Source organism: Parasteatoda tepidariorum, chromosome 1, assembly GCF_982258835.1.
Source record: "Parasteatoda tepidariorum strain Cologne lab strain chromosome 1, Ptep-v5.0, whole genome shotgun sequence".
Classification (NCBI taxonomy): domain Eukaryota; kingdom Metazoa; phylum Arthropoda; class Arachnida; order Araneae; family Theridiidae; genus Parasteatoda; species Parasteatoda tepidariorum.
In genome coordinates, this window is record NC_141755.1 from 53,928,017 (window position 1) to 53,955,675 (window position 27,659).

The 27,659-nt window shown below is 29.3% G+C and overlaps 2 protein-coding genes across 2 annotated transcripts in view; one reads left to right on the forward strand and one right to left on the reverse strand.

Moving 5' to 3' along the window:
* Positions 1–13,368, reverse strand: part of LOC107455965 (uncharacterized) — a 64,933-nt gene extending 51,565 nt beyond the window's left edge. Inside the window, exon 1 of the mRNA XM_016073708.5 lies at positions 13,268–13,368. The gene's annotated coding sequence lies outside the window, so the exon portion shown is untranslated. The remainder of the gene's footprint in view (positions 1–13,267) is intronic.
* LOC107455966 (ran-specific GTPase-activating protein) lies at positions 13,344–26,571 on the forward strand. Its single transcript, XM_016073709.4, has 6 exons — positions 13,344–13,695; positions 16,882–16,994; positions 17,101–17,258; positions 17,347–17,475; positions 20,434–20,514; positions 23,502–26,571. Exons 1-6 carry the CDS (start codon positions 13,681–13,683, stop codon positions 23,699–23,701), a joined length of 696 nt encoding a protein of 231 aa, XP_015929195.1. The 5' UTR covers positions 13,344–13,680; the 3' UTR covers positions 23,702–26,571.
* The last annotated feature ends 1,088 nt before the right edge of the window (positions 26,572–27,659 follow it).

Here is a 27,659-nt window from a genome sequence, read left to right on the forward strand (position 1 = left end):
TTGATGGCCAAATAAATTTTGATGTAACTAATCGAACAGTCGCTTTAATTCCAGGATGTGAGAGATTGTGAACACTTTTGAATACTAGTTTTCTAAAGTTAATTGGAATAAATGGTCTTTTAATTTTTGTGGTTGTATCGCAATATAATGAATGATTAGAGCCAAAAATAGGAACTAGCTCAAATTTCAAAGAAGAGTTTTGAGACGTCATTAAATCTTTTAACTCATCGTCGATTTCTTGAGCTTTGGCTAGGGATTCAAAGTCAATTTCGGAAGTAATTCTTATTTCTTCCAATCTTGAAAGAGCGTCAGCAACCATGTTATCTTTTCCAGAAATGTGTTGAATTTCTAATGTGAATTGGCTAATGTACTCCAAATGTCTTTGTTGTCGGGGTGATGCTTTCTCCAAGTTTTGTTGGAAAGCGTATACCAGTGGCTTGTGATCAGTAAATAACGTAAATTCTTGACCCTCCAACAAATATCGGAAATGCTTAATAGACGAATATGCAGCTAGCAGTTCACGATCATAGGTGCTATAATTCTTTTGTGTAGGTGTTAGTCGAATGGAAAAGAAACCTAGCGGTTGCCAATTATTATTGACGAGTTGTTGCACCACTCCACCTATCGCTATATTGGAAGCGTCTACCATAAGGGCAAGTTTAGCAGATGGTACTGGGTGAGACAAAATTGCTGCAGATTTTAGCAATTCTTTGGATTTCGTAAAAGCATTTGAAGCTTCGTCTGACCATTCGATAGTTCGATTATCATTCTTCTTGCTGTTTTTTAAATAATCATATAAGCAAGCTTGGTGTTGAGCCGCTTGAGGAATAAATCTTCTGTAGAAATTTATAATTCCCAAAAATCTTCTAAGTTGTTTGACTGTTTTGGGTTTATTGAAATCTTCAATGACTTTGACTTTTTCTTCTGTTGGACGAATTCCTTTTAGAGAAACATTGTGGCCAACAAAATTCACCTCAGGCTTAGCGAAGTTGCATTTACTGAGATTCAATGTTAATCCAAATTGTTGCAATCTCTCAAAAACTATTCCGAGATGTTGTAGATGTTCCTCTTTAGAGCGCGATGCAATTAATATGTCATCCAGATAGACGAAACAGAATTCTAGACCACGTAGAACGGCGTGCATAAATCTCTGGAATGTCTGCGCTGCGTTACGAAGTCCAAAAGTCATCAAAGGAAATTCGAACAGTCCGAATGGTGTTCTAATAGCTGTTTTTTCTATATCTGCTGGTTCCATGGGAATTTGATGATAAGCTCGATGAAGATCCAATGTGGAATATATAGTACAACCTTCTAATTGGTGTGTAAAATCATGCAGGTGTGGTATAGGATATCTATCCGGTAATGTAGCTGCATTTAAAGCACGATAGTCTCCGCACGGTCTCCATTCGCCATTTTTCTTCTTGACCAGATGTAATGGACTAGACCAAGGGCTGCTTGATGGTCGGCATATGCCACGCTCAATCATGTAGTCAAATTCTGCTTTGGCGATTTTTAGTTTCTCTGGAGCCAATCTACGCACTCTAGATGTTATGGGTGGGCCTTTTGTAACAATAGCATGAGTGACATTATGGTTGAAGTTAACTTTATTCAGTTCTATTTTTTCTGAAGATAAGTTTTTGAATTCTTGCAGTAGAGAATGAATATCTGGATCTAGATTATTACTATCGAGGGGTGTTAAAAATGAAGATGGTCCTTTGATTATTTTAGTTGAGACTGTCAATGATGTTAAAGGATCAAGCAAACGTTTTTGTTTAATGTCTACCAAAAGTCCATGTGCCTTAAGAAAATCTGCGCCAATTATTGGCTTTGAGACGTCTGCTATGATGAAATTCCATTTGAAACGTCTTCTCAAGCCTAAATCTAAACTGATAAGTTGCTTGCCGTAAGTTTTGATTGAACTTGAATTTGCAGCATAAAGTTTAAAATCAGATGGGAACAGTTTATTGGGTTTTGGCGGTGGAATTACAGACACGTCAGCCCCGGTGTCAATAAGATAGTGCCTTTTGCTTGACTTGTCAAAAAGAAAGAGGCGGCAATTTGGATGGCCGTAGTCGTTGGCCTCTTCAATCGACTGGCCCGTTAGTTTTCCGAAGTATTTGTTGGTTTTTGAAATTGGCAAGGTTTAACACAGCGATGTGCCTTGTTTCCAAATTTAAAATGGTACCAACATAACTTATAACGAGAAGATTGGGATCTCGAACGGCTACGGTCTCGAGCTGTTACAGATTTATCTTGAGATCTACTCCTTGTAATGAATGTATCAAATTTCTTAGTTAATTCTTCAATACTGATCTCCAATGAATTAAATTTTTCGTTACTAATGTTATTATGCTCAAAAGTTTTGCTGGATACTTTATCAACTGTACATAACTCTGTTGAGCTAAATATACCAATAATTTTGTCTGCCATCTCTGCCATTTTATGCAAAGAATCAGAGCTAATAGATAATATAGCTTGAACCTGTTGTGGTAGCCTCTGTAGCCAAAGTGATTTTAACAAATCCTCAGAAATGGAATTTTCAGCCAAACCTTTCATTTGTCGCAACAAGTCAGATGGACGCTTATCGCCAAGATTAAGTGTAGTCAACACCTTTTTTAACCTAGCTTCTTCAGAATCTGTCAATCTACTTAACAATGCATTTTTTAAGGCGTCGTATTTTCCATTCATTGGCGGGTTTAACAAAATATCCTCAACGAAATCTAAGACATTTTCGTCTAATGAAGCAACGACAATGTTATACTTAGTTAAATCACTAGTAATATTGCCGTTAGCAAACTGTGCTTCAAGTTGTAAGAACCATAACTTAGGTTTATGTCGCCAAAAAATTGGTGGTTTAACTGCCACTTTGTTTACTTCTAAATTCACATTATCTTGAATTGATGAATTTAAATTATCGTTTGTGCTTTCCTCCATGTTTAATATAAAGATAATTATAAAATAATGGTAATGCACAAACCTTTCTTTTATCCAAATAAAATCTTCGCACTGTTAAACTAATCACGTCCTGAGGTCACCAGTTGTAAGGGAAGGTTTTCCATCTTCCTACTATGTGCGATTTTGGATAAATAAAAACGAAGTAAATTGGAGATATCACAACATTTAATATACACAGTTATTTACAAGTTAATATAAAATATATAAATCCATTAATACTTTTACATCCCAATGTCTGGAACGTCAATATAGTAATTATTATTATTGAGTTGTCTTAGCAACGTTGTTTTTATTTTTCATAAAACTAAATATAAATGCTTGTTATATTATTGCTCTTGCGCACCACACATTCAATACAAACACTTAAAACGTTTTTTAGACGTTTAGGTAGCTCCCAGTAGAAAAATATCAATTCAACAGCGGCCTTTTAAAGCATTCTCACTTCAATTAATTAATTAATTCCTAATTGAGTTTAAATTAAATATTATCATGTTTTTAGGGCATGAATCTGAATTGAACAACCTGATAATGCTCACTCTGGTTATTGTTTCCGTTTTTAAAAGCGCTATATGTTGAGCCACCTCTTCTAGATTTGCCATGTGACATTTTTAGCAGCAATCATTGGTCGATTTTCTAACGTTGCCATTCGGGGAGTTGTAATGAGGCTTCTTTTTTTGGTGCCGTGTAAGAGAAATATATAGATTCTTAAAAAAGCATCTTTTCAGATTACGATGGAGCCTTCGAAAAAGAGCCTTAATGAGCAGTTCTCGTTAAAAAAAGTTGCTTTTTTCTCATATTGCTCTATTCATTAATTAAAATGAATATTTCAGAATGGACATAAATTTTTGTTCTGTTTTTAAAACATTCCATACAGTTTTGATAAGAGTACATCTTATTATTAAACAACCATTCTGAAATATTCAATTTTATCAATGAATAAAGCCCTATCTCGTTGAAAGTAATAAGTGTACGAACACTTTATTTTATTTTTTTATTTGTTCATTTACGTCGCACTAGAGCTGCACAATGGGCTATTGGCGACGGTCTGGGAAACATCCCTGAGGATGATCCGAAGACATGCCATCACAATTTTGATCCTCAGCAGAGGGGATGGCACCCCCGCTTCGGTAGCCCGACGACCTGCACGCAAAGTCGAGCACTTGACGGTAGAACAGTTTAACGAGGACCAATACCGCACACCCTCGGTCCCTACGCAGACTGATCCAAGTGGTCACCCACCCGCACACTGACCACAGCCAGTGATGCTTGACTTCGGTGATCTGCTGGGAACCGTGTCTTAACGATCAGTCCACTGCGGGACGAACACTTTTGAGAGTCACGGTTCAATCTAGTTTTGTTCATATAAAAAAAAAAGGACGAAAGAAAAGATCTAACTTTAAACAATGCTCTAGAAAAGTTGTAAAATGTCAGATTCATCTATATACAACTGTTATGCTGATAATGTTGATAACTGCATTATTGGTTAATAAACAAATAAAAAAAAATTATTATAAAAAACATTTTGAAAACATATCATCACTGCGGTGTTGAAGAAGGTGCTATCAGCAGGGCATCCAGTGGTTTCTCAAAATCGTTACAGTAGTAGGTAACTTATCAAAGCAGTGGAATATCGTCATGATAGCCCAGCAGGGGATAGAGCACTTGCCTCCCCATGAGGTGACCCGAGTTCGAATTCCAGCGATGTCTGGTCGAAGTGAAATCCGCCCCCCCCCCCGGCTCACAAAGATCAGAGTGCTAACGTAAAGTATCTGCAGTAGTTGACGGATCATGGATTAGTCCCCTAGACATCAGGTTAACCGTGGGAGGTTTTCCTCTACGTATAACGCAAATGCGAGTTAGTTCCATCAAAAAATCCTATGTAGGCAAATTCCTTACAGTACTTGATCGAAGAATCCCTTTGTCTTTTGTTCAAAATTACAAGGCTACGGAGTTGAACATGGTAGTCGTAAACTCAAAATTGAGTCAGCTGTTCAACGACGGTTTTAAAATGAAACAAAAAAAGAAGTTGAAATTCTGAGAGGATGCATGAGAGGTAAGTAGAATATTTTCAGTCCAGCCTGGCTGTTTGCTTGAGGTAATACAAAAACTGACTTTTTGAAAGTACAGAGGAGGGAACAAGAATGAAATAGACGCTATGCAAACAATACTCGAACAATAGTTCATCAATGCCAACAGTTGGTGAAGAGCTCGCATTTTGTTAGAGCAATTGTTTGGAGAAAAAAGAATCCGCATACCTTGAGCGTCATTATCACATTTTAATTTTGAGATTAATTTTTTATTTAACAATAGAATTGTGTATAGGCCTTTAACTTGTGAAAATTTTTTAAGTTTGAGGTAATGTCATCTGAAAACAACAAAAATCAGTGAAAAAAAAAGAAGAAAAAAATTGTGATTGATGATAATAAGCTAGCCAAAATATTGACATCAAAGATGTTGCTATGTAACTATTTCCATGAAATTGGCAAAGCCTAAATATATCTTCCTAGACAAAACTATAAATAATTCTTGTAATTGTCCTGATATTTATAAAATTTGTCACACGAAACAAAATATCTTTCACGTGCCATCTATCATGCAATAAGGATGGCGAAAGTTCTCGACTCTAAAATTTTTTATTTTCAAAAATGAATTTTCAGAAATGGGTCTTTAAAAGTATCTCTCTTTTCTTTTTAATCATCTACTCATACATAAAAGTTTAGATTAAAGTCTAGATTTTAATGCTCTAATGTTTACAATATCTTAATGTTTTCATATTACATTTTTAATTAGATGTTAATTTATGTTCAAAGATTATTCTCCCAGTATGCTTGCGTGGAGTGTTTGCACGAATGATATAATATGTATCAAAAGCTGCTGCGAAAATAAAAAGCTTAATGTTCCAAATGCTGCAATAGCTCTATATCAAAACCTAAAATTAGCCAAAGCTTTTATTAGTTTCAAAAAATTAGATGCAGAAATATTAAAATTAGCAATATTAAACTTTTTTAACCACTTTCGGCACTTAAATTCTCCATTAGTTGCTTTACTTTTTTTTAACGGAAATCTTGAAAAAGAAACTATCACTACGAAACAGGCTCGTAGCCAGGGGGGGGGGGACCGTCGGGACAAATCTCTCCCCCCCGAAATTCTGGGATTCAAACCTTTTAGTCTTTCTTTGAGCCTCTCAGTAAAAAGAAAAACAAAAACTGTCAAAAACCTTTTATTAACTAACTTTATTAAGCATATTTCGGAATATTCCGGTTTGTCCTAAAAAAGTAATCGAAAAATTTTCTTCAAATCCCCGACGCATGTCTTTGTAAACTTTGTTTACAAATTGATTATAATTATTATGTAATATTAATTGAAAAATAATTATTATGTAATATTTTTTAGTTACTAGTTTAACTTTTGCAAACAACAGAATAAACAATATTTGTTACTATGTTTTTCCCCCTACTTTGCATGTCAGAAACCGTCCTTGCTTCTTACCATATCCCCTCCCCCCCCCCCCGAAAAAAAATCCTGGCTACGGCCTTGCTACGAAAATTCAAATATAGGTTATTAGAGAGAATTCACTTTCACAACTAGTTATCTACGTCACATACTATCAACAGTCAAGACGTACAATCTACTTAATCCTTATATTATGAATTTTAAAGTTCTTTTTATCACGTTCAAGAACAAGTTCTCCCATGACAAAAGTGATTTTTAGTTAATTTGTATTCCTATTTATAATTATATGAAAACCTATTTCTTCTTTAAAAATGAATCAACACTGTTCTCTACCGGTTGATCCGACTTTCAGGGAATGATTCTAGAAAATAGGGGTGCAGTACAATAGACCTGTTTAAATTTTCAGTTAATTACAAGTGTCTGGTAGACTCTAATAACTTAGTAGCCACTTTTCCTTCCAACATATTGCGTCGGTGACCAAAACCGATATAGGTCGTTTTTAATTAATAGAAACTATTTGCTTTTCTTTTATTGAATTAAATTTTTAAAAAAATTTGAGATTAGAAATAATCTACGACCATAAAAAATTAATTCAACAATAAAAAATAATATAAATAACCGACAAAATTCTGTTAAACATACTGACTTAACTTACTTTTGAATTAAATACCATATGAAAATGAAGTTTTACACACTTTGCATTTAATAAAATCAAACTATGTATTTTAACTTTCTCCGTCAAAAAATGAATGTTATTTTTATATGCAAATTACTTTACATCGTTAACTTATGAATAAATATTTAATTAAAATAATCAGAAATTTTAGCATTTTTACGTTTTTTGAAATTAATTGCACAAACAATTATAAATTACATATGGTAAATATCTGAATTTTTATGATTTTTGATTGAAAAACACAGAATCACATATAGATCAGTCAAGGATTGCATTTGGCCAAAGTTTGTGTTTTTCTTTCTAAAGAATGCTTATAAATAACTTTTATTATTCCGCTTTTTTATCAAGCATTTTGTGATCTTTTTTCGTATCATTTTTTATTCTATGACCAAGTTGTAGCATTTTCAATACTTACACTACCTTAACTGGAAATATCAATTTTGTGTGCCTCTTTCTCATAAATGCATTAATTTGTAAACTTTAACTTTTTGTGGCAACTTGATTCTTTATTTCATATTTTATTTTATCATTCCATCACCACTTGATGATGCTTCTTATTTGTAAAACTAAATGACCATTTTTTTTTAATCTTTTATTTTGAGTATCTTTTATATGAACAAGAAAACAGTAGGTTTTCTTAAATTATGAAAAGTCTAAAAAAAACTCACCCCTTCCAAAAATATCAGACAAATTTTTAAAAAATTTTTTTAATCATTCCTACTTTTTATCCAAATGAATGTTCTGAAGAACAAATATAAATGTTCTAAGTCTTTTCCTTCTTAATAAATGTAATGGCCAACTTTTTATTCCATTTAATTGTATAACAGATTCAAAGTAATTCAACCGAGTATCAAAATCTGCTTTTAATTTACCTTTCATTAAATCATTTGCATGCTCGCATAAAAATGTTTTTCCTGGTAGATTTGGTTATCTATTATTTTTTGGAATTACAATTTTATGCCAAATTATTTAAAATCAACATTAGATAATGCATGCTAGGCTTTCACTTTTGGCAGAGTTTATTTTTTGATAAATAACAAGCCATGGATCTCTACCCTTCCATGGCACCACACAAGAAAAATTTCAAGACTGAACTTATTTTTTGATCAATTAACGCCGTTTAACGCTATTTAGAAGAATTTTTTCAAAATTTATAGCTCTCTTTCCATGAAAATGGGCCAGATACTATACCAATAATTAATTATTTTTTTCTAAAAAAAAAAAAAAAAAAGAGAACCTTGTATATCTTTTTGAACCAATTGCTGAATTACACCACTAACTTTTTCTTGAACCCATTCATATTTCTACTTATTTTACACTTCATCATTATTACTGCTTTGTCCCAGATCTATAAATTTGATATTTTAAAAGATAATCCGAATTTAATTTTGCCCATTAACTCAAAATATTGCGGGGGAGGGAGGATACAAACTCAAGCAAATTCAGTTTCAACAATATTAATTTTGTTTAAAGAAATAGATGCTGGAGTTCAGTTAGTCCCATTTTTTCATTGTGGTGAGACAAAAAGTAATAATTTTTTATTTATTAAACGATAAAATAATTGTGATATTTTTTTCCAAGAAAAAGGAGAAGTAAGTATGCAAATAAAAACTTAAGAATTTGAAAAATAAATTGAAAATAAATACAAATTTATTGAGGACAGAAACTGATTTCAGTCCCCAGAACTGAAATCAGTTTCAGTCCTTCAACAAATATTTCAACAATTCAATTTTATTCAACAAATATTTCCTTTACCAACTAAAAGGGGGGCAAAAAATTGAATTTTGTTACATAGTGAAAATTCCATACATAGTTATTATACACAAAATTAAACATATAGGGCAGGGATGGCGAACCAATGGCACGCAATACAATATTTTGAGCATGACACCCATCACGAAGTTCACTATGAAGCATATTAACAATTAAATTAAAATTTACAATAAACAAACAAAAAAATAAACAATTTTTAACCAAATAATTAACAATTAATGCCAAACTATAAGTAATAAGCATAAAAAAACAAGCTAACAATAAATAATTAGCAAAAAATTAACAGTAATGCTTGAACTAACATCTTACAACCTAATATAAGTTATTTGTCATCTAATCTGCAACAACAGAAGTCACACTGATGTTACTTTAAGTTGAATTACGCATATAACTGAGATATTGCAAAATGTATTATTATTCATAGCAAATAAAGATTTTTGAGTTGATAGTATTTAGTCATATTATTTTCCCAATAATCACGAAGTCAAAATTATTTGACGGCACGTCTATGGCCTCATTAAACAAATGGCACGCTGGTGCATAAAGGTTTGCCACCCCTGATATAGGGGATGGTTTGCTTAGCAATCCTTTTTTTTAAATAACATTTTAAATTAAAGGTATATTCTTTTTCTTCTCATTGGCACGACAGCCCAGGATGGGCCTTGGCCTTCTCAACAAGACTATGCCAAGACATTAAATTAAAGGTATATAGTTATTAAAAATTTGGTGAGTACAAAACCGTAATTTAATATTTTCGTTTACTGATATATGAAATACAAATAGTGCATGAAGCAAATTAGTGATACAAAAATATTTTATAGGAAAATGATACTTTTATGACTTATATTCTGAGAACACTAAGGGAAAAAAATATAGAATTTAATGTAATTTTCTGGTTAAAAAAAAAAAAGCACCAGAAACAATGGGGAACTGTATTAGACTTTTCTGTATTTATGTTATATAGAGAAATACTTGTAGTAAAAATCATGAACTTCTAGTTTATTCTACTATTGCACAAAAGTAAACATATTAAAAGGAACAAAAGAAAAAAAAGGAAGGCTTTCTTTTTTTTACAGCAAACTCTATGTTCTTGTATTTCAAACTAGCAGAGGGGATATTCTGAAATTTCAACAATGGAACAAAATAAATAAATAAAAAACTTAAAAGGGAAATGATAAACCAATTTATTTGTTTAAATAAAGAAAAAAAAAGGCTAATAAAAAAAATTAATCCAAATAGAATTTAGATAGAACGAAAAAAGAACCAATTTAGGAGTCCTGAATAAATAATATTATTTTAAATTATCAAATAGTAAATGATAATAAATGTTATGATTGAGCAATAATAGAAAAAAATTCTCTTAGAAAAAATTTGCAAAAGGTAAAACAGAGAAGTGTTATAAAGTTACTATATAAAAATCTTGCTGTAACAGAATATACGAACATTAGGTAGGAATGGATCGTACAAGCTCTATAAGATAGTGCTCTTCAGTAATAAATATTATTAGAGAAAAACAAATTCTCTTCCCTTAGCAAATATATATACCTGGCAGCAATACCTTAAGAAACAAAAATTTGGCTGCGACTTCTAACACATTCAGGAAGACAATTGCAAGAAATTATTGCAAAAAATTAAACTTAATCTAACATTTAACGAGCAAAATTGGCAAAAAGTATAAGAAAATAATTTAACAGATTCATCCAAAATCAAAAAAAAACAACAGATTTTTATACAAAACCCAATAAAGAAATCAGAAAGAAAGGCTGAACTCGCAGATGATATAAAATGAAAATATTTTAATCGGAGAAATTACAAAATTGTAATATATGGTGTTCTGATTTGAACCTGAAGTTTATTAATATACCAAACTTTGCATACAGATAAAACAATAACCAGAAAAATAAACATTGTCTTTTTTCAGTTATTTAAAAAGAAGAAAAAAAAAGAAGTAAACTATTCATTTCATAAATGAAATAATATTGCTTGTTTCATCTTTAACATTTAATTGTTCTTTTTTCTTCTGTGAGGATTTTTTTCTTCCTTTTCTTTAACTTAAGATGGAGAATAATCTGTGGATGCCATGCTGGAGAGTTTCTGCTACCAGGTATATATGTATACATAAAACTTAAAAGCAAACTAATATGTATATATATAATATATCTTATTATTGATGACATATGCATGCATCCTAAACATTGACTAAAAAAGTTTTTCCTTTTTATAAAAGACCACTAGCTTAGGTTTTATCTATCATAAACCAGAATTAATGCTCTGAAGCTAACAAGAATTTTTATGCATAATTATTTATCTCAACGGACGTCCAGTTTGCAAAATAAAAAACGGACCATCCTAAATAACTTTTGATCTAATGATTGGATGTTCCGTTCTTGGATTCATTCTTATTGGTTCGTGCGACCTCAAATATACTAATTGGTGCAGTAGCTATTTCAGTGTGTAATTGTATACAAGAAATCACAAGAATTTTGAAGAAATAAAATTAATTTAATCAAAAATTACCAAATTAAAAATAATGTGTATGTTGCGGACAGTCTGGTAAACAAAATAAAAAGTTTCTCATTACAAATAACCTTCTTAGATGGTCATATATCTTTAGAACATTACCGATTTCCTTTAATTAAATAAAATATTGAGCAATTAAGATCGTTTAATCATTTTCTTTTTTAACATTTTAAACTTAAATTACTTTTATTTTAGATTTTAGGTAAAATACGTGCAAAGAATTACATTACAATTTATTTATCATACATCTTTAAAGCAAGTTCTGAATTGTATGGAAAAAAACTGTGCAGAATGATCCTGGAAGGCATGGCAAAAGGCATAAGTATGAGTAAATTGAAATTGTTTCAAATTGCGGTTTTTCCAAATACTTAAACTTGTTTACAGGGGCTTGAAGTGGTGTTAAAGTGTCATAACTGTCTTGCTTGTAGAAATTATTTGGCCAGGCCACCAATAAATATCAAACAATACAAAATCTTCAGTTATCCGATCATCATTATCATCATCACTATCTACAGCAGTGATTCTCAACCACTGTGCAGCGGTACTTTTGTGTGCCGCCAAATTCTTAAAATGTGCCGCTAAATATTAGAAATGATACAATAAAAATTTTAATGCTTTTTTTATTATGAGTAAAATTTAAATTAAAGAAAAGTGTATATATATTTAATATTATATATATATATACTTTTTATAATTTTTCCACGCTTTAACCGCATGAACATCTTTGTCGGTGATTGTCTTGCCTCTGACAATCTTAAAATAAAATGGAAGTGTTTAAATTGTCTTTGACACACAATTTTAAAAAATCTTGAAATAAGTAGGACATTTAATGACTATTAAAATTGTTAATTAACAAAGGAAAGCAAGCTAAATATTAAATTTCAAACAGAAATAAAAGCTAACTATTAAAGTAAGCTACGCAATAAACAAATTAACAAAATATAACTACAAAAACAAGTATATAAAAAACAAATTAACAAAGGAAAACTAACCAAAAAAAAAGCTAACAATTAATAATTAGCAAAAAAAAAACTAGTTAACAAGAAATCACAAAAAATAACAGCTAATGTAAAAAAAAAACTAACAGTTAATATAAAAAACAAGCTAACAATTAATAACTAGCAAAGAAATAAATAACTGTTAATAACTAATAAAAAAATAGTCGAAAGAAATAATTAATCCCTTAATAAACTTTTTTTTGTACTGCATATTATTTTAATTCACATTCAAAATTATTATCACAAACTATTTAACAGTGTATAATAGGCAAGTAAACAACTAATCTAATTTTTTTTCATTGTGTGCCGTCAAATTTCGAAATCGTTAAAAGTATAAAAAGGTTGAGAATCACTGATCTACAGGTTCATGTCCTGGAAAATGGGCTCTTTTACCAGTTATACAAATTTTGCTTTGCAAGGAATAGGAGGAAATAATTTTCCTAAAATAATTTCATGCCACCAGAAACTAATTTCAAACTCTCTATCACTATCATCATAACAAGGCATGGAGCGAGCTTTAGGTCGAGGTGCTCTAACTCTATGCAAATGGATGTTTGATCAATCCATTGTGCTTTGTATTGCATAATCTAATTCCTTAAAATTAGAATCCTTAGAAATAAAAATGCAGTGCCATATGGGAGGTTTGTAATTTCATTTTATGGATATTTTAAGCTGATGAATGCTCATGGAAGTAACATCTGTCAAGAGTTTTTTACTTAAGAAGGAACAACAAACGGGAAGAAAAATAAAATTTTAAGTCTCAATTTGTCGTTTGAGAAAGATAATATCTTTATCAACTTAAAAATTTAGCATCTCATTTAAAAAAAATATTACCCTGCAAACTAATACAACAAGTAATATTAGAGAACAAAGAAAATAATGTAATTCTCACATTTGTGGTTTTCGAATTTTGAGCGACATATTTGCATTTGTGGTTTTGTTTTCTTACGCTTCCGGCTATCTATTTCCTTATAGCTTAAGATTCACTTAAAGGAAGGAAATATATTTTTTAAGTTTCAATCAAATAACAAAGTTGACATAATGCTATTACAAATTAAGTTAACAATAGAAATGTTAGATCAATTTTGAATTTATATTTATTATTTAAACAACTGAGAACATTGAAGAGAACGCTATTACTTTCAAGAGATTTAACTTAAAGAGAACATTATTAATAAATGATGGCAATAAAAATATTTCGGCGCGCGATTGTTTGTTGTGTTTACAATACAAAATTATTACTATTTACAGGCGTAAGGAAATAATAGTATTTGAATTAAAATCTACTTTAATCCCAAAAACGCGATGACTGAAGAGCAAGTAAGTGATTTTAAATATTCTCCAGGATTTTAAATTGCTCATTTTTTTATACACTCCCACAATCTAAAGTAATTCAAATTTAAAATGTCTCCTAAAAAATTGTAAACAAAGCTCCTACATTTCGTAAACTACAAAAACGGAGCTTTGTTTAGAACTTAACAATTATTAAGTATGAGATACATCCAATGCAAACGCTATTATATATTTTATAACAGAAAGGCCTAAAATTTTTACTTTTATTTCTTTTTAAACTAACAATTACATTCCATTTTGATTTTGCAAAGTTTTAAGACTCCATAGATTTTATTAGCAAACCACTATTTAGCGGAAAATTAAAAAAAACTCTCAAACTTAAGTCTTTTTTTTTTTTTTCTTTCTCCTCCGGGACAATTCTTTCTTCCTTCTATATTTGGTATAAAGACCCCAGTCACACGGGCTAAAGCAGATGTTAGATTGTGACTGCTAAATATATCAATATTTTTTCTAAGTGAAAATACTGGACTAATAGGACGCAACTGTAGGAAACTAAAATCTAAAGAAGGATATTGTAATTGCACTAGGCAAAGAACTACATTATTTTATACAATATTTTTTATTAGTTGTTTAAACCCTTTGGAAATGATCGTTTTCGCGAACAGTTACTGGTATGAAAATAAAACCAACTTAGTCAGTCAATTCATAATTTGTTTAACTTTGTAGGTTTGCTTCCAAAAACTTATATTTCTATTTATAAATGTTGTTGAATAGCCGACTCAAATTTGAGTTTACGATTACCAAGGTGTTCAACTCCATAGCTGTATAATTTTGAAACGAAACGGAAAAGAAGGAAACTCCTGGATCAAGTATTGGAAGAAATTTGCCTTCATTGGGAATTTTTGATGGAGCTGATTCGCATTTGTCTTACATGGAGAAGGATTGATTGTTAGCCTGACGGCATACGGACTCTAAGCCATGATTTGTCGTCTACCACTCAGAATATTCTACGCCAGCACTGTGATCAGTATAAGCGAGATGCGAAACTCACATCCACCATCCGATGGATTCGAACTTGGGCAACCTCATTGAGAAGCAAGACCTCTCTATCCCCTGAGCTGTCATAGAATAGCCGACCCAAGTTTTGGGTTTAAGACTGCTTATGTTCAACTACATATCCTTGTAATTTTGAACCCAATCCAGAAAACAAGGGAACTCCTGGATCGAGTACTAGGAGAAATTTGCCTTAGTGGAGGACTTTTTTGGAACTAACCCGCATTTACATTACATCAACAGGAAAGCCTCCCACAGGCTGAGGATATTTTACGTCAGTGCGGGCCGAGTGCAGAATTCATATCGACTAGCCATCGCTAGAATACGAACCCGGGTTGGAAGGCAAACACTTTATCCCCTGAGCAACCATGGTTCAGATTTTTCGTAGAATCTAAAAACATTGCTTTGGATATACTCTTATTACAAAGCCTGTACTATGCAAGTCGAGTCCATTTTGTCCACACATTTATGTTTTAATAAAGATGCATATTTAAATTTTTGCTTTTGTTTTTTAAAGAATAATTATAAGAACCTTTTAATGTTGATCATCTTTATAACTGTCAAATAATAACTAGCATACATAACATTAAAAGACTTTGGACATAATATGAAATGGTAACACAAAAAAAAAAAAACAGTATAATCTTACACTAGGAATCTTTCCCTAGCAAATTTACGTAGTATCCTATTCACAAGAACAAAGATTTCTTTATATTAATTTCGATGGGCATAAGAAAATTTAAGACCCTAGAATTAATTTGGCGTAAAATTCATTTAAAAATTTTATATATTCTTAGCAGTAAAAAAATTTGTTATTCTTCTCAAAAAAAAATTTCCATTATTTTGTCTATGTAATAATAAATTTTAAGAATGGTTCACATTTAAATATTTTCTCACTTTTTTATATGTTAAATTATGTTTGCATTTTGCTTATTTTTTTTATAACCAATTGCTATGTGGAAGTACATTGGAAATTTATGAAAATTAATTGAGTCAAAAAATTAATTAGATGTAGTGTTGCAAAAATGGTAAACAGGATAGTACGTAAGTATAAAAGAAAGAAGGAAACTTCGCCCAATGCAGTTAAAATGATTTTGATGTGGAACAGGAGAGAGAAATTTCGTCAGCTGTGGTAACCAAGTCTGATATCTTTTCTTGGTCATAACTCTTTTATTAAAATGGGTGCAGGGAATCTAGAATAGTAATGGTCATTTAAATAACATTGTAGACAAAAATAAAATAGGACTTGAGTCACTCTGAAGGAGATGTTCGATTCATACTGTCTCCAACAAAATTTTAAATCTCAACTCCCCGGTGGCAGAATCATGGCGACATTGTCGCAGAACGTCAGAGTTCTTGCAGAGAGATTTTTCTTTTGAAAAGTAAAAAGTTTCACTTTTTTACAAAAATTTACACATATTTGAATCATACACTTAAATAATCACTTTTTGACACACTCAATTTACCCCGATAGTATCGTAAATCGATGCAATGTTTTTATTGTATTTTCAGCGGATATTGATTTTAATGTGGTTTTTAAACATCCTGATATATTTCAAACTATATGGATTTGTGACTGTTATTGCTACTGATTTCTCAGTAGTTCTTAAATCTGATATTTTTTATATGATATTATTTTTTACAACAACCTAATCTCGAAACGAAACACGCATTTGAGGAGTCCGATTTTTGTGATTTCGTCGATTTTTTTTTCTCCAGGTATTACAACCGTGAATTTCATGATTTTTAATTACTTTTTTTTATTGTGATGATTATTTTATTTGTAAAATTTAATAATTTGGAAAAATACACAAATAATTTGTGCATTTTTCCCCCCAACAAAATGTGAAAATATCATCCAAAATATTTAAATTAAAAATTATTACATATTCTATTTAAAAAAGTTATGTAGTTTTTTTTGTAAACACAGTGTATTTGTTATTTTAAATTAGTAACATACATGTTTGTTATAATAAAAAAATGTATCTTGCAGAATGATATTTGTGCTAGAGAGATTAATCGCAGATAGCTCAAAAAAAATTCTGCTACAGGGGTTAAAAAGTCCTGTTGCTGATTTATTTATTATAAAGGTTATTTATTGTAGTATGTATTCCTTTTTATATGTCAATGCTTTTTAAAATATTAAACAAATTTTTTTAGGATGACGTTTTTAGGGTGCCATCAAGTCCTGACATTCATTTTGAGCCAATTGTTAGACTGCCTCTAGTTGAAATCAAAACTTTAGAAGAAGATGAAGAAGTTTTATTCAAAATGTAATTATTATTATTTTTTTATAATATTCTTTTTCTTCAAGGAAGTTGGCTATCTCTCAACTTGCTTACCCTGATTGTTATATAATGCATTTTTTTATTTTTTTAGGCGAGCAAAACTTTACCGCTATGATAGTGAAGACGATCCTCCACAATGGAAAGAAAGGGGCATTGGTGAAATCAAAATCCTAAAACACAAATCTGATGAATGTGTCCGTATACTTATGAGAAGAGATAAGACTTTAAAAATCTGTGCCAATCACTACCGTAATTATTACTTCAATTATTCCTTAATTTAAAAAATATACAACAAAAAACTATTTGTTATTAAATTGAATAATTATTTTTTTCCTAGTTCAGCCATATATGGAATTGAAACCTAACAACACAAGTGATAAAGCCTGGGTGTGGAGTACAATGGCTGATTTTGCTGATGAAGAACCCAAACCAGAACTTCTAGCTATCAGATTTGCTAGTGTTGAAAGTAATTGCTTTAAATTAAAAGTATAATGTTGCATGTTTCCTTTTATTGAAATTTATAGGCATGTTATTTAGTTGGGAAAAAATACTTGCCATATATTTTAAACCATAAACTTATCCAATGATGAGCTGAGAGCAAGGCTCCAACCCTTGGAACTTTAAACTTAGACTGACCCTCATATATCTGTAAACATATACACATGTGTTATATTTTATTTTTAATTAAAAATTTAAAAGAAGTAATTGATACTATAGGGAAAAAATTTATGGTATAGAACAGTGTTCCCCAACCCCGCTCCGTGGACCGGTACTGGCCCGTGGATCAAATGGTACCGGGCCTCCCATTTCATTGAAACTGAATTTAAATTCCTCGGTTTGTACCCCAAATTAAAAATATCTGTTCCATTAAAATTTTATTTATTTAAAAAAAGGGGCCCCCGAAGGTAGCGACATAAATTTTTTAATGTTTGTATCATGTATCATTGTCTCCGATTACCCCCAGATGGAACCGTCTCATTGCAAAGAAGCAAGTTCAGAGTTCACATTGATTTAAAGTTCTCGTAAATTAAAATGTTAAATCACTTTATATTATATTTATTTTTTGGTGTAACTGTATTTTATTTTGAAGGCATGTTTAAATACAATTAAACTAAAATTAATAAATCAAAATAATCTAAAATATAAACAATCAAAGCCCCCCCCCCCCCCCAGTGGCCCGCGGTAAAATTATCAAACGTTTACAGGTCCGCGGTGATAAAAAGGTTGGGGAACACTGGTATAGAAGATTATTTATATTAGCATTTATTATGAAATGACAGAACTAGCGTTGGCAAGATTTTTGATTTAGGTCAGTAGATTCAATTTGATTAATTTCAGAACTGAGAATAGTCCTTCCACACTAACTTCAGTAGAATGACGAACTATTACTGTTAGGGCTATTTTTTAACTTTTTGGGAATTCATTTTTATACCTAAAGGCTTTTCATTATTAGCCAAATATTTCTCAATCCATTTCATCATCAAAAGAGGATAATAGAGATTCAGTTGCTATGTCTGCAATCTGACTATCCTTATTTGAATACTCCAGTTGTTTTGAGAATGACTTCCCAGATAGCTTTCATTTCCTTTTTAATTTGTTTGTTATCCTATAAAATTCAGTGTTTTGGATTATATATTGAAAGCAATGAGTCTCATTGTCTAGCAAACTACCACTTTCTTTTATCTTCATATTTTTATCAATATGTCTATAAAATAGAAAATAACTAAATATTTATTAGTGTATATAGTAAATGAATAAAGTATTAACTCAATTTGCTATTACTATTTATGTATTTTTTCAATTTACCTTTTTATTTGAAATTCAAACTGATTCAACAAAAACTGGAGTCCGATTATTTTTAGTGTCTCCATGACTCTGACTTCACATCCCTGGTTGAGAATACACTTTTTCTTTAAAAATTAATTCAAAACCCATTTACAACTTGATATAAAAAGATATTTATGCTACTGTTATTTATTTCTGACAATACTATTTAGACTATTTTTGAACTGTGGGGCTACCTAAGCAACTATATTTGAATATTAACTTTAGCAAAGGCCCTGATATCAAAATCGTGGGTATATATATTATTTTCAACAAATTCAGTAACAAATCTTGTTGAGTATGGTTTATACAGTACACTCTCAATTATCTGGTTTGCAGATTATCCGTGCTCATTCCAGAGTCACACAAAAAATATAAAGAGAAACATTTTTCAATATTAAAAAAATTTTATTCATGAAGTTATAACACTACCAAATTTTTGGAAGCAATATTCGTTATTGGATTTTAGTATATGGAATGTCAGCAGCATGGTCGAAGATAAAATCGTCTACGTTATCACGATCTTGGAGAAAGATCATACCACTTGATGAACAATCTTATTCAGATGTTCAAGATAAATATGATAACAGTATTCTCAAACAAGCAAAAGAAATCTAAGGTTTCTAAATTCTTGATGAAGAAAATTTAGAAGATTTGATTTCAAAGTGATGCATGTGAGCCTGGCTTCCAGTATTTGACAGATGAAGACATTGCTATGTTGTTAAATCAAATAGTGATGATAGTAACTGATGCAGAAGATGTAGTAAATGAGGGAAATACGATTTCTCATTCTGCTGCTCTGTGGAAACTTGATTAGATTATATGGGAGGATTTGATTACAGTGACATTACTGCGGTTCGTAAAATATTCGTATCAATGTATGGCGAAGACGCATTACACATTTTTTTAAAAAGGAAAATTCCTAGTTTTATGTTATACAGTATGCAAATGTCAGTAATTTTTATATTTTTTGTACTGATATTGATTTTTTCTTTAATAAAAGGAGTTTTCAGATTATCCGTATTTTTCGATTGTCCATGCGACCTGTCCCGGTGATTAACCCGGATAATCGGGAGTGCATTGTAGTTCCACATAGTTAGTCTCTTTCACCTAATTCTCAAAATGATCGATTCCCACCAACAACATAGTTATCGTAGAATTATTTAGCTGGTATAATTTAAGATATCCTCCACTAAATTACTTTTCAATGAAAAATTTCAATCTCCTATTTGCTGCGTTTTCATTTCAAGATTCTTTGAATCCTACTTTAAAATTATTTTGTTAAGGAAATTAAATCTATGTTACACTCTATTACTAACTGTTAAGCTATTACAAGTAAATTTTAATTAAATTAAGTTATAATTAGTACATTTAATTATAATTTTGTGATGAAATTTGCCTTTAATATATTTAGAGTTAGATAGAGCAAATTATATTTTTAAAATTAGTCTGGTATATGTGTACTGTTTGAAAAAATGTCCGTATCTTTTAGAAAAATACTTTGCAGCAATAATACAATATTCTTTGATATAAATGTGTTTTCTAACATCAATCATATTGAATATACTTTTTTTTTTTTTTTTTTTTTTTTTTTTTGTAGATGCTCAGAAGTTTAAGGAAGCATTTGATGCTGCTAAATCTATTGCTACACAATTTTCTGGGGAACAAAAATCAGATTTGAGTAAGAATTTTTCAGTTCTTCTATTGGTGTATGATTATTTTCCTGCATGAAATAACCGAGTAGTAATTTTAAAACCAATGTGTGATTTACTGTAAATGTAAAAGTACCGTAAAACGGGGCGAGTCTACCCATTTTTTCAGTTTGTCAACTTTCAAGTGGTCAAACTTTTGTAAATATTAAAGAAAAAAGGCTTTTAATAGGTGTTTCGGAATCGCTCTTTATCCCTCTTTAAAGCTGTGAAATCGATTTCAGAAAATATTAACAGTTACGCTGTTACTGTATATTTTTATAGAACTGCTGACAAATCTCTCGTATGGGGCGAGTCTACCCATTCTACTAAAATGAATGTTAACATTGTAAATAATCAAATTTTACTATTAAATTGTTATTTTAGTTACTATATAGGATATTTATGAAGTAAAATTCATAACTTTATTATATATTCCATTTTTTTATTCATTAAATAACACAAATTGAGTATTTGATCGATTATCACATTTTGATCACAGTTTTGTTTTTATAATCATTAACATTATAAAATAACATTTTTTTCTGATTATTGTTGATAAAAATAAATTAAAATTAATATAAATTTGCAATTAAATAATTAATAAATAATAATAATTAAAGATTAATAACAAAATCAAAATTCAAACATTGGGAATCATGAAAAATCCTTTTCCCATTCTTTTGGGAGGTAATAATAATTTATAAATAATAATTTATTTAACTTGCATTAAATAAAAAAAGTTAATTTTGTAATATAAAAATTGAAAAAATAGGTAAAATAAACATATTTTATATTTATATTTAACCTATAAACTTTCTTATTAATGATAAATTTATCAATGCAGAATTAAAATAATATACTCAAATTCATTTAAAATGACTTAATTTTAATATAAACAAAGTTCTAAATTATATTATTATGCTTTATTAAAACTAAATACGAATGGGTAGACTCGCCCCGCGAATTCTGGCTTTTTGTTTACAACAGCAAAACTTGCACTCTTTTTGTTTTTTTTTTTTTTTTTTTCATATAAAATTAATGTAATCTTAGTCTTAGATAAGTTTATCACTTAACCAAAGTGAAAATAATAATAATATACTTGCGGAGCACCAACTAAAAGTTTGCTGATTTTCAATACAAATCTCTCAAAAGACGTTTGAACAGGTCGGTTAAAAAGACACCAAATAAATAAAAACGGATCAAACTACTACAGCGTCATCTTCCTTAGAGTCTGAACTAAGTCCTCCGTCGGTTAAAAAAATTTTATTTGCAATTTAAAATAGTGAAAATTAAATAAAACTAAAATGGGTAGACTCGCCCCTGGATGGGTAAACTCGCCCCGGTTTACGGTAGGGAAAACTATCTTAATGGATGTGACCTTTAACTGCAGCATAAGTTAAAATATCAGCACAAATAAGTTAAAAGTTCTAAAACACTAAGTTCAACTATTTGGCTTAGAGTATATATGGTTTTACGAATCAGAAATGTGACTTTTGTAATACTATATGTATGAGCATTGAATTTTTTAGACAAAACTTTAAATGAGGAGAACAACCATTCTTGAAATTCATAATAACTATAAGTAGCCAGTTAATTCTAAATAAATAACTTTAAAGTCATTTATAATCATTTCTTGTAGACGTTCACTTGCAACATTATTCATTTTTTCATAGATTTATTAAAATTAGAAAGTAAAATAATTTTAAAAAAATTTTCAAATGTTAAATGTAACCATATTTGTCGTTCAAAACTATTATTAGATTTGCAGGTAATAATTTATTTTAAAAAGTAAGCTTAATAAATTGATTTTTATTTTTAATCATATGATAGTTATATGACTCATGTGACTGTTAGTTAAGTATATTATTAATTTTTTTTCCCTGGTTTTTGTCCAAAATATTGCTTTATTCAATAATTTATGTATTGTGTATTATACGATCTACTCATTAAACCTTTGGTTAGTGAAATTTTGTTTTTTACAAAATGTATTTTTTGACAAGCAAATGGTCAGTTTCATTGCTAATTGATTTTTAAAAAAAGTATTGTGATTCTGATGAAATATTGTAGTGTATATAAAAAGTGTGGAATTTCATTTCTGAAATTGAGTGGGCATCTATTAAGTATCTACCAGTCATATACAAATATTGTTTAAAAAAAGTGTTGATCAATGAAGTTAACTGAGGATTGAATGCACTGTTAAATATTCTGTAGAGAGAAAAAAAGTTCTATAATCAAAACATCTTGACAAGATTTATTTAAAAATAAATCATTTTAATTTATGTAATATATAAGAAAAAAAATTCTGTGTAATAAGTTAAAAACCTGATAAAAGTTGCTCAAATCTTCTAATGTTTTAAATCCTATGCATACACCTAATAAATATTGTCTACAATTTGCTGTATTTTTAATTTTATAAATACAAATGCCAATTTTATTATCAATTAAATAATTGGGAGATTTAGATTTTTGATTGAGCATCTTAATTTAATAATGTTAATAGCAAAAATTCATTTATGAGAGTGAAAAACTTGTTTTTAAAAAAAAATTAATTATAAAATATTTAATACATTGAATTCTGGCACTTTTTATTATTTTCAGCAAGCACAGTAACCAATCTTTTCAGGTGGAATTTCATGGTTTCACAAGTTTTAATTTGTCTCATCTGATTTTAAAAATCATGGATCAATGCTATGTTAGTCATATCACAGAATTTAAAAAAAAAGAAATTGAGGGATCATCCACTAAATTACTTTCATACAAAAATGTGTTTAACAGTATATTCAATGTGCTTTTCTTTCAAGATTGTTGGTAGGGTTTGTTAGATTAAAAAAAAAGTGTTACTCTCTATTACATACAAGTTTTCTATTCAGTGATCGTGATTCATTATAAACTGAATTTTTTTTTCATTAGCTCACTACAAGGCCATTATTATTTTTTATAATATTTTTGTGTTTATTCTTATTTTATTTTTTCATAGATAAATCTGAAAATGATAAAAGTGATGACGAAAGTGATGATGATGACAAGTCATCCAACAATGCCACTCCTGAAAAAAGTACTAAAGAAGTTGCTGATAAACTTTCAAATTTAACTGTTGAAGATAAAAAAGATAAAGATGAAACAAAAGATGATAATACAGAAGATAAGTCAGCAAAAGATGATAAATCAGCAGATTAACATTTTTTTAGCTGATTACTTTATATCTCATCTCATTGAAGACAAAATATGAATTAATGATATAGCACTAAACTGACTTTTTCATCATTTCAATTTTTTTCCTATCCATACCTAAGCTTTCATAAAAATTGATTTTTGTATAAATGTTACTCTAAAGACACTACTAAGCAAAAAAAAAAATTAATCTACTATGCATTCTCATTTATTTACAATGGAAAATATTTGTATCGTCGCAGAAAAATATTTTTGTAACAACTTTTTACAATTTATTGCCAACATTTTTTTTTTTAAATAAAACTGTAATTGGCATGATATTTTTTTCTAATCCAGTTTTCTCATATATTTTGTACATATTCGTTGAGAGGTATTTCTCTCAATTTATTTGATGTTATTTTCTTTGTTTTGAAATCCTAAATTTTGCTAATATTTTGTATTGACTAATTCTAGCAAAGATTTTTACAGTATAATTTAAGCAATTGTCCCTTTTTTCTTTAAATTATATCATTTCATGTTTTTTATAGTGCAATTAGTATTTGAAGAGCTTAGTGAAAAAAGGTTCTTTGGGGCATTTTATTAAATTTAAAATATGGTGATATTTTTACATTAAAAAACGTTATTTCAAGACTTAATTTTTAAAAAATAAATCCACAGTTTATAGCATGTCTTATGTGATACTTCTGAAGTACCTTTTTCTATTAAGCTCTTCAAATTTATTTAAAATGGAGGCCTTAAAATAAAAAGATAATTAGATATGGAAAAAAATTGTGTAACATATAAAGCAATACTATTTAAATTAACGGTGGGGATATTTCTCCCTGTTGGTCATATTCTGCATAATATTAATTGTAAAAGATTTGTGTATGTGACTATACTTCATATCAATGTCTAGTGTTTGTTTTTCAAAGGGGTAATATCTGCTTTTATATGCTTTTGGTATATCCACTCTATTTTCACTTAAATGTTTGACGATGCTAATTATTTAGTAGTGATTTCAATGTTTTCCATTTAAGAATGTATGTACATTATAATCCCAATTATCTTTACTTTCCACCAGAAAGAATGTCAAGAATAATCAGAAAATGTTTATTATAAATAGAATATAAAATTACAAAAAAAAAAAAAACAGTTACATGCAAAAAAGAAAATCCCTAGCACAATGCTACTAACTGTTCAGATATGATAATTTCCATTTTTCAATGTTCTGTGCATTTTATTAATGTGTAAATGCCTGTTTCCCTTAGTGTGATGAATCTTGTTAGAATGATATTCTTGCAGCTTAGTTCTATTATCACATAAATGCCTTCATTTTATGGTATTTAATGCAGTAACTAGATTGCTAACTTTTGGTTAAACATATGGTTAATTTTAAGTACCAGTGAATATATATATAATTTATTATTTTTTTTAAGTAATCGTAACCCTAAATGAATAATGGATAACATTAAAATATGATAATCAGCTCGCAGAAATTGTATATCTTAAATTTGTTTCTATAATTGAAATATTAAATGTTTTCAGTCAATTGTTTTACTACATTATTACTTTAAGCTTAACATTCAGCTTAATTTTTGATTGCTGAAACCAAAATAAAAAACATACTGTTTTTGCTAAGACATTTAGGTCTTTGATATATGTGATATTTATTTGTAATTTCTGATTTTACAATGCCTATATTGTTTAACTATGGTTGTCATTTTTCTCAGGAATGCCAATTCTTTCTGAATCAACAGCTTATCTTCTCAATATTGATATAATTTTTCAAACATAGTTTATTATTATGTAATTTGCATGCATTATTAAAAAAACCACATTCAAATTTGAAATCTTGAGAAAAGATTGCAGTTTCCATAAATCTAAAGTCATCTTTCTCACATTTTTTTTGTTTTTATTTTACCAATAATTTCTGTTAAATATATATGGTTTGGCAAGGAGCTGCATTCTACTTTCACATTATTAAACTACATTCATTCCTTTTAAGTCCCTCTAAAACTCATGTCGTTGTTCAGTGACTGTTTAATTTATATTAGTTAGCATCAAAACTATTTGCATAAAAGCATACCCGCACAGAGTGAAGTTTGTTTTGAAAGTGTTCCTTTTATACTATCTTATAATGGTATGTTTTTATGAAGGAAAAAAAAACATTCATACATAAAAATTCTTTTCGTGGTAATACATATAATATAAAAAAAGTATTGTCTTTTAAGCAGTATTCAAGAAAGTATTGTACAAAAGTCAAGGAATGTTTTTCTTGAAGTTGAGTGGGAACCCTTTTGTATAATTTCAATGGAAAATTGTTTCATCGAAAGATAAGACCTGTGGGAAATGTTGTATATTGAAAATAGCTCCATTAGACTAGCATCCTTGTTTTGAAGTGCTGATGATGTTGACATATCCACTCTCTCACTTGTACAGCCAATTTTACAGTAGCAAAATTTTATTTGTTAAATTGGGGAATCATTTCAAATTTTTAATTACTTTCAATGATCAAATTTTCTACTTGAAACCTAGCTTGTTAAACTTAAATCATAATTGTAATTCAAAAAAATATTTCATGTTGTGTAGCTGTTATAAAGCTTTTCATGCTCATCTTACCGGGACCAAGCACAAAATGTTTGTTTTTTAATAGTTTTCCAAAACATCATTTTTTTTTTGCTTAAAACCTCCTCTATGAAATCTAGCAAAAGTATGATGTGAATTAGACACTTTACATCCTCTTTTAAATTATTACTTAATGTAAAGTTATTTAATTATTATAAGACTGAGCTTCTCTTTAAAATATGTTGTGTGTAAAAAGAGAGAAAAGGAAATTGTCATTTTACTTTATCAACCTTTATGCTTGTTATTTTTTTGAATAAATATTGCTCATGCAATTTGTAGTTATTTGTTTTTACTCTAACATCAGTTATGCCCAAAAAATTATTTTTAAACCAATTTTTTTTTTTTACCTGCATTTATTTGGAACATTTAACATAATTATTGATTGTTGCTGCAGTAAAGGATGATAAATAAAGAGTTGTTTAAGGTATTATTTGACATCTTTATTTTAACTCTTTGTCAAAATTGCTTAAAGTAAGTGCTTTAGCGAAATTCTTTACCTATGGCAGCACCTAGGCAGATTTCAATATAAGTTAGTAGATAGAGAGCTTGTTAATTTTTGTCTTGATTTTGAAATTTATTTTAAAAGCTATATAGAACAAGAGGCTTAAACTAAGAACTGTGAAAATTTAAAAATATCTTTTGGACAATTCGAAATCCTTAAGTATTACTGGGAAAATGAATGTCTTGACATTCACTTTCTTATAATTAAAAAGTGGAGGTTCTTACTTGAAGGCATATTTATGTGTTGCTCTCAAAAATAGTGTAAATTAATCAAAGATTTGCACGATATTTCTATAACTGCTGTTGATGATTTTGCTAAATGTTTTAAAAAAGCAATTAGACTGATGACAGTGGTTACCAACTCGTGGGCTGCATCCAGAGCGCGAAACCTTTCAATTCTCATAGAAAATCTAAATGGGTTTAAAATACTTTTCATTCTTTTTAAAAAAAACCTAATTTCTTAGTTTCTGTGAAATTTAACATACCAATGGTGCAAAAAAAATTATTTCTCAGGTTTTGCATCCAAAAAAATATTTATTCAAATACAAAAGTATTCGTGCATATTGCTTTTCTTTTTTTGTATTTTGTGAATATAATTTAGCATGTGTGTATCAGAAATTTTCTCGAAGAAATTCTCCAATTTTACTTTTTGAAACCACTCATTTTGGACGAAATTATTTTTATTTGTAAATTTTAAAACGCATAAAGAAGGTTAATGAATATCATGTTTTATTTAAATTCTTTGAATTGAATATGGCACGGGCGGAAAAGAAAAAAAAATTTAATTTCAAAAAAAATTCTGATTAAGTTGCGACTTGACATTTGACTGATATTTTTAATTGCAGACCCCGGCCTCATC

What these genes read in the sequence shown, in the direction of transcription:
- LOC107455966 (XM_016073709.4), top strand. An exon ending in AATCTGTGCCAATCACTACC is followed by an intron (nt 17,259 to 17,346) that starts GTAATTATTACT and finishes TTTTTTTCCTAG; the next exon opens with TTCAGCCATATATGGAATTG. An exon ending in CAGATTTGCTAGTGTTGAAA is followed by an intron (nt 17,476 to 20,433) that starts GTAATTGCTTTA and finishes TTTTTTTTGTAG; the next exon opens with ATGCTCAGAAGTTTAAGGAA.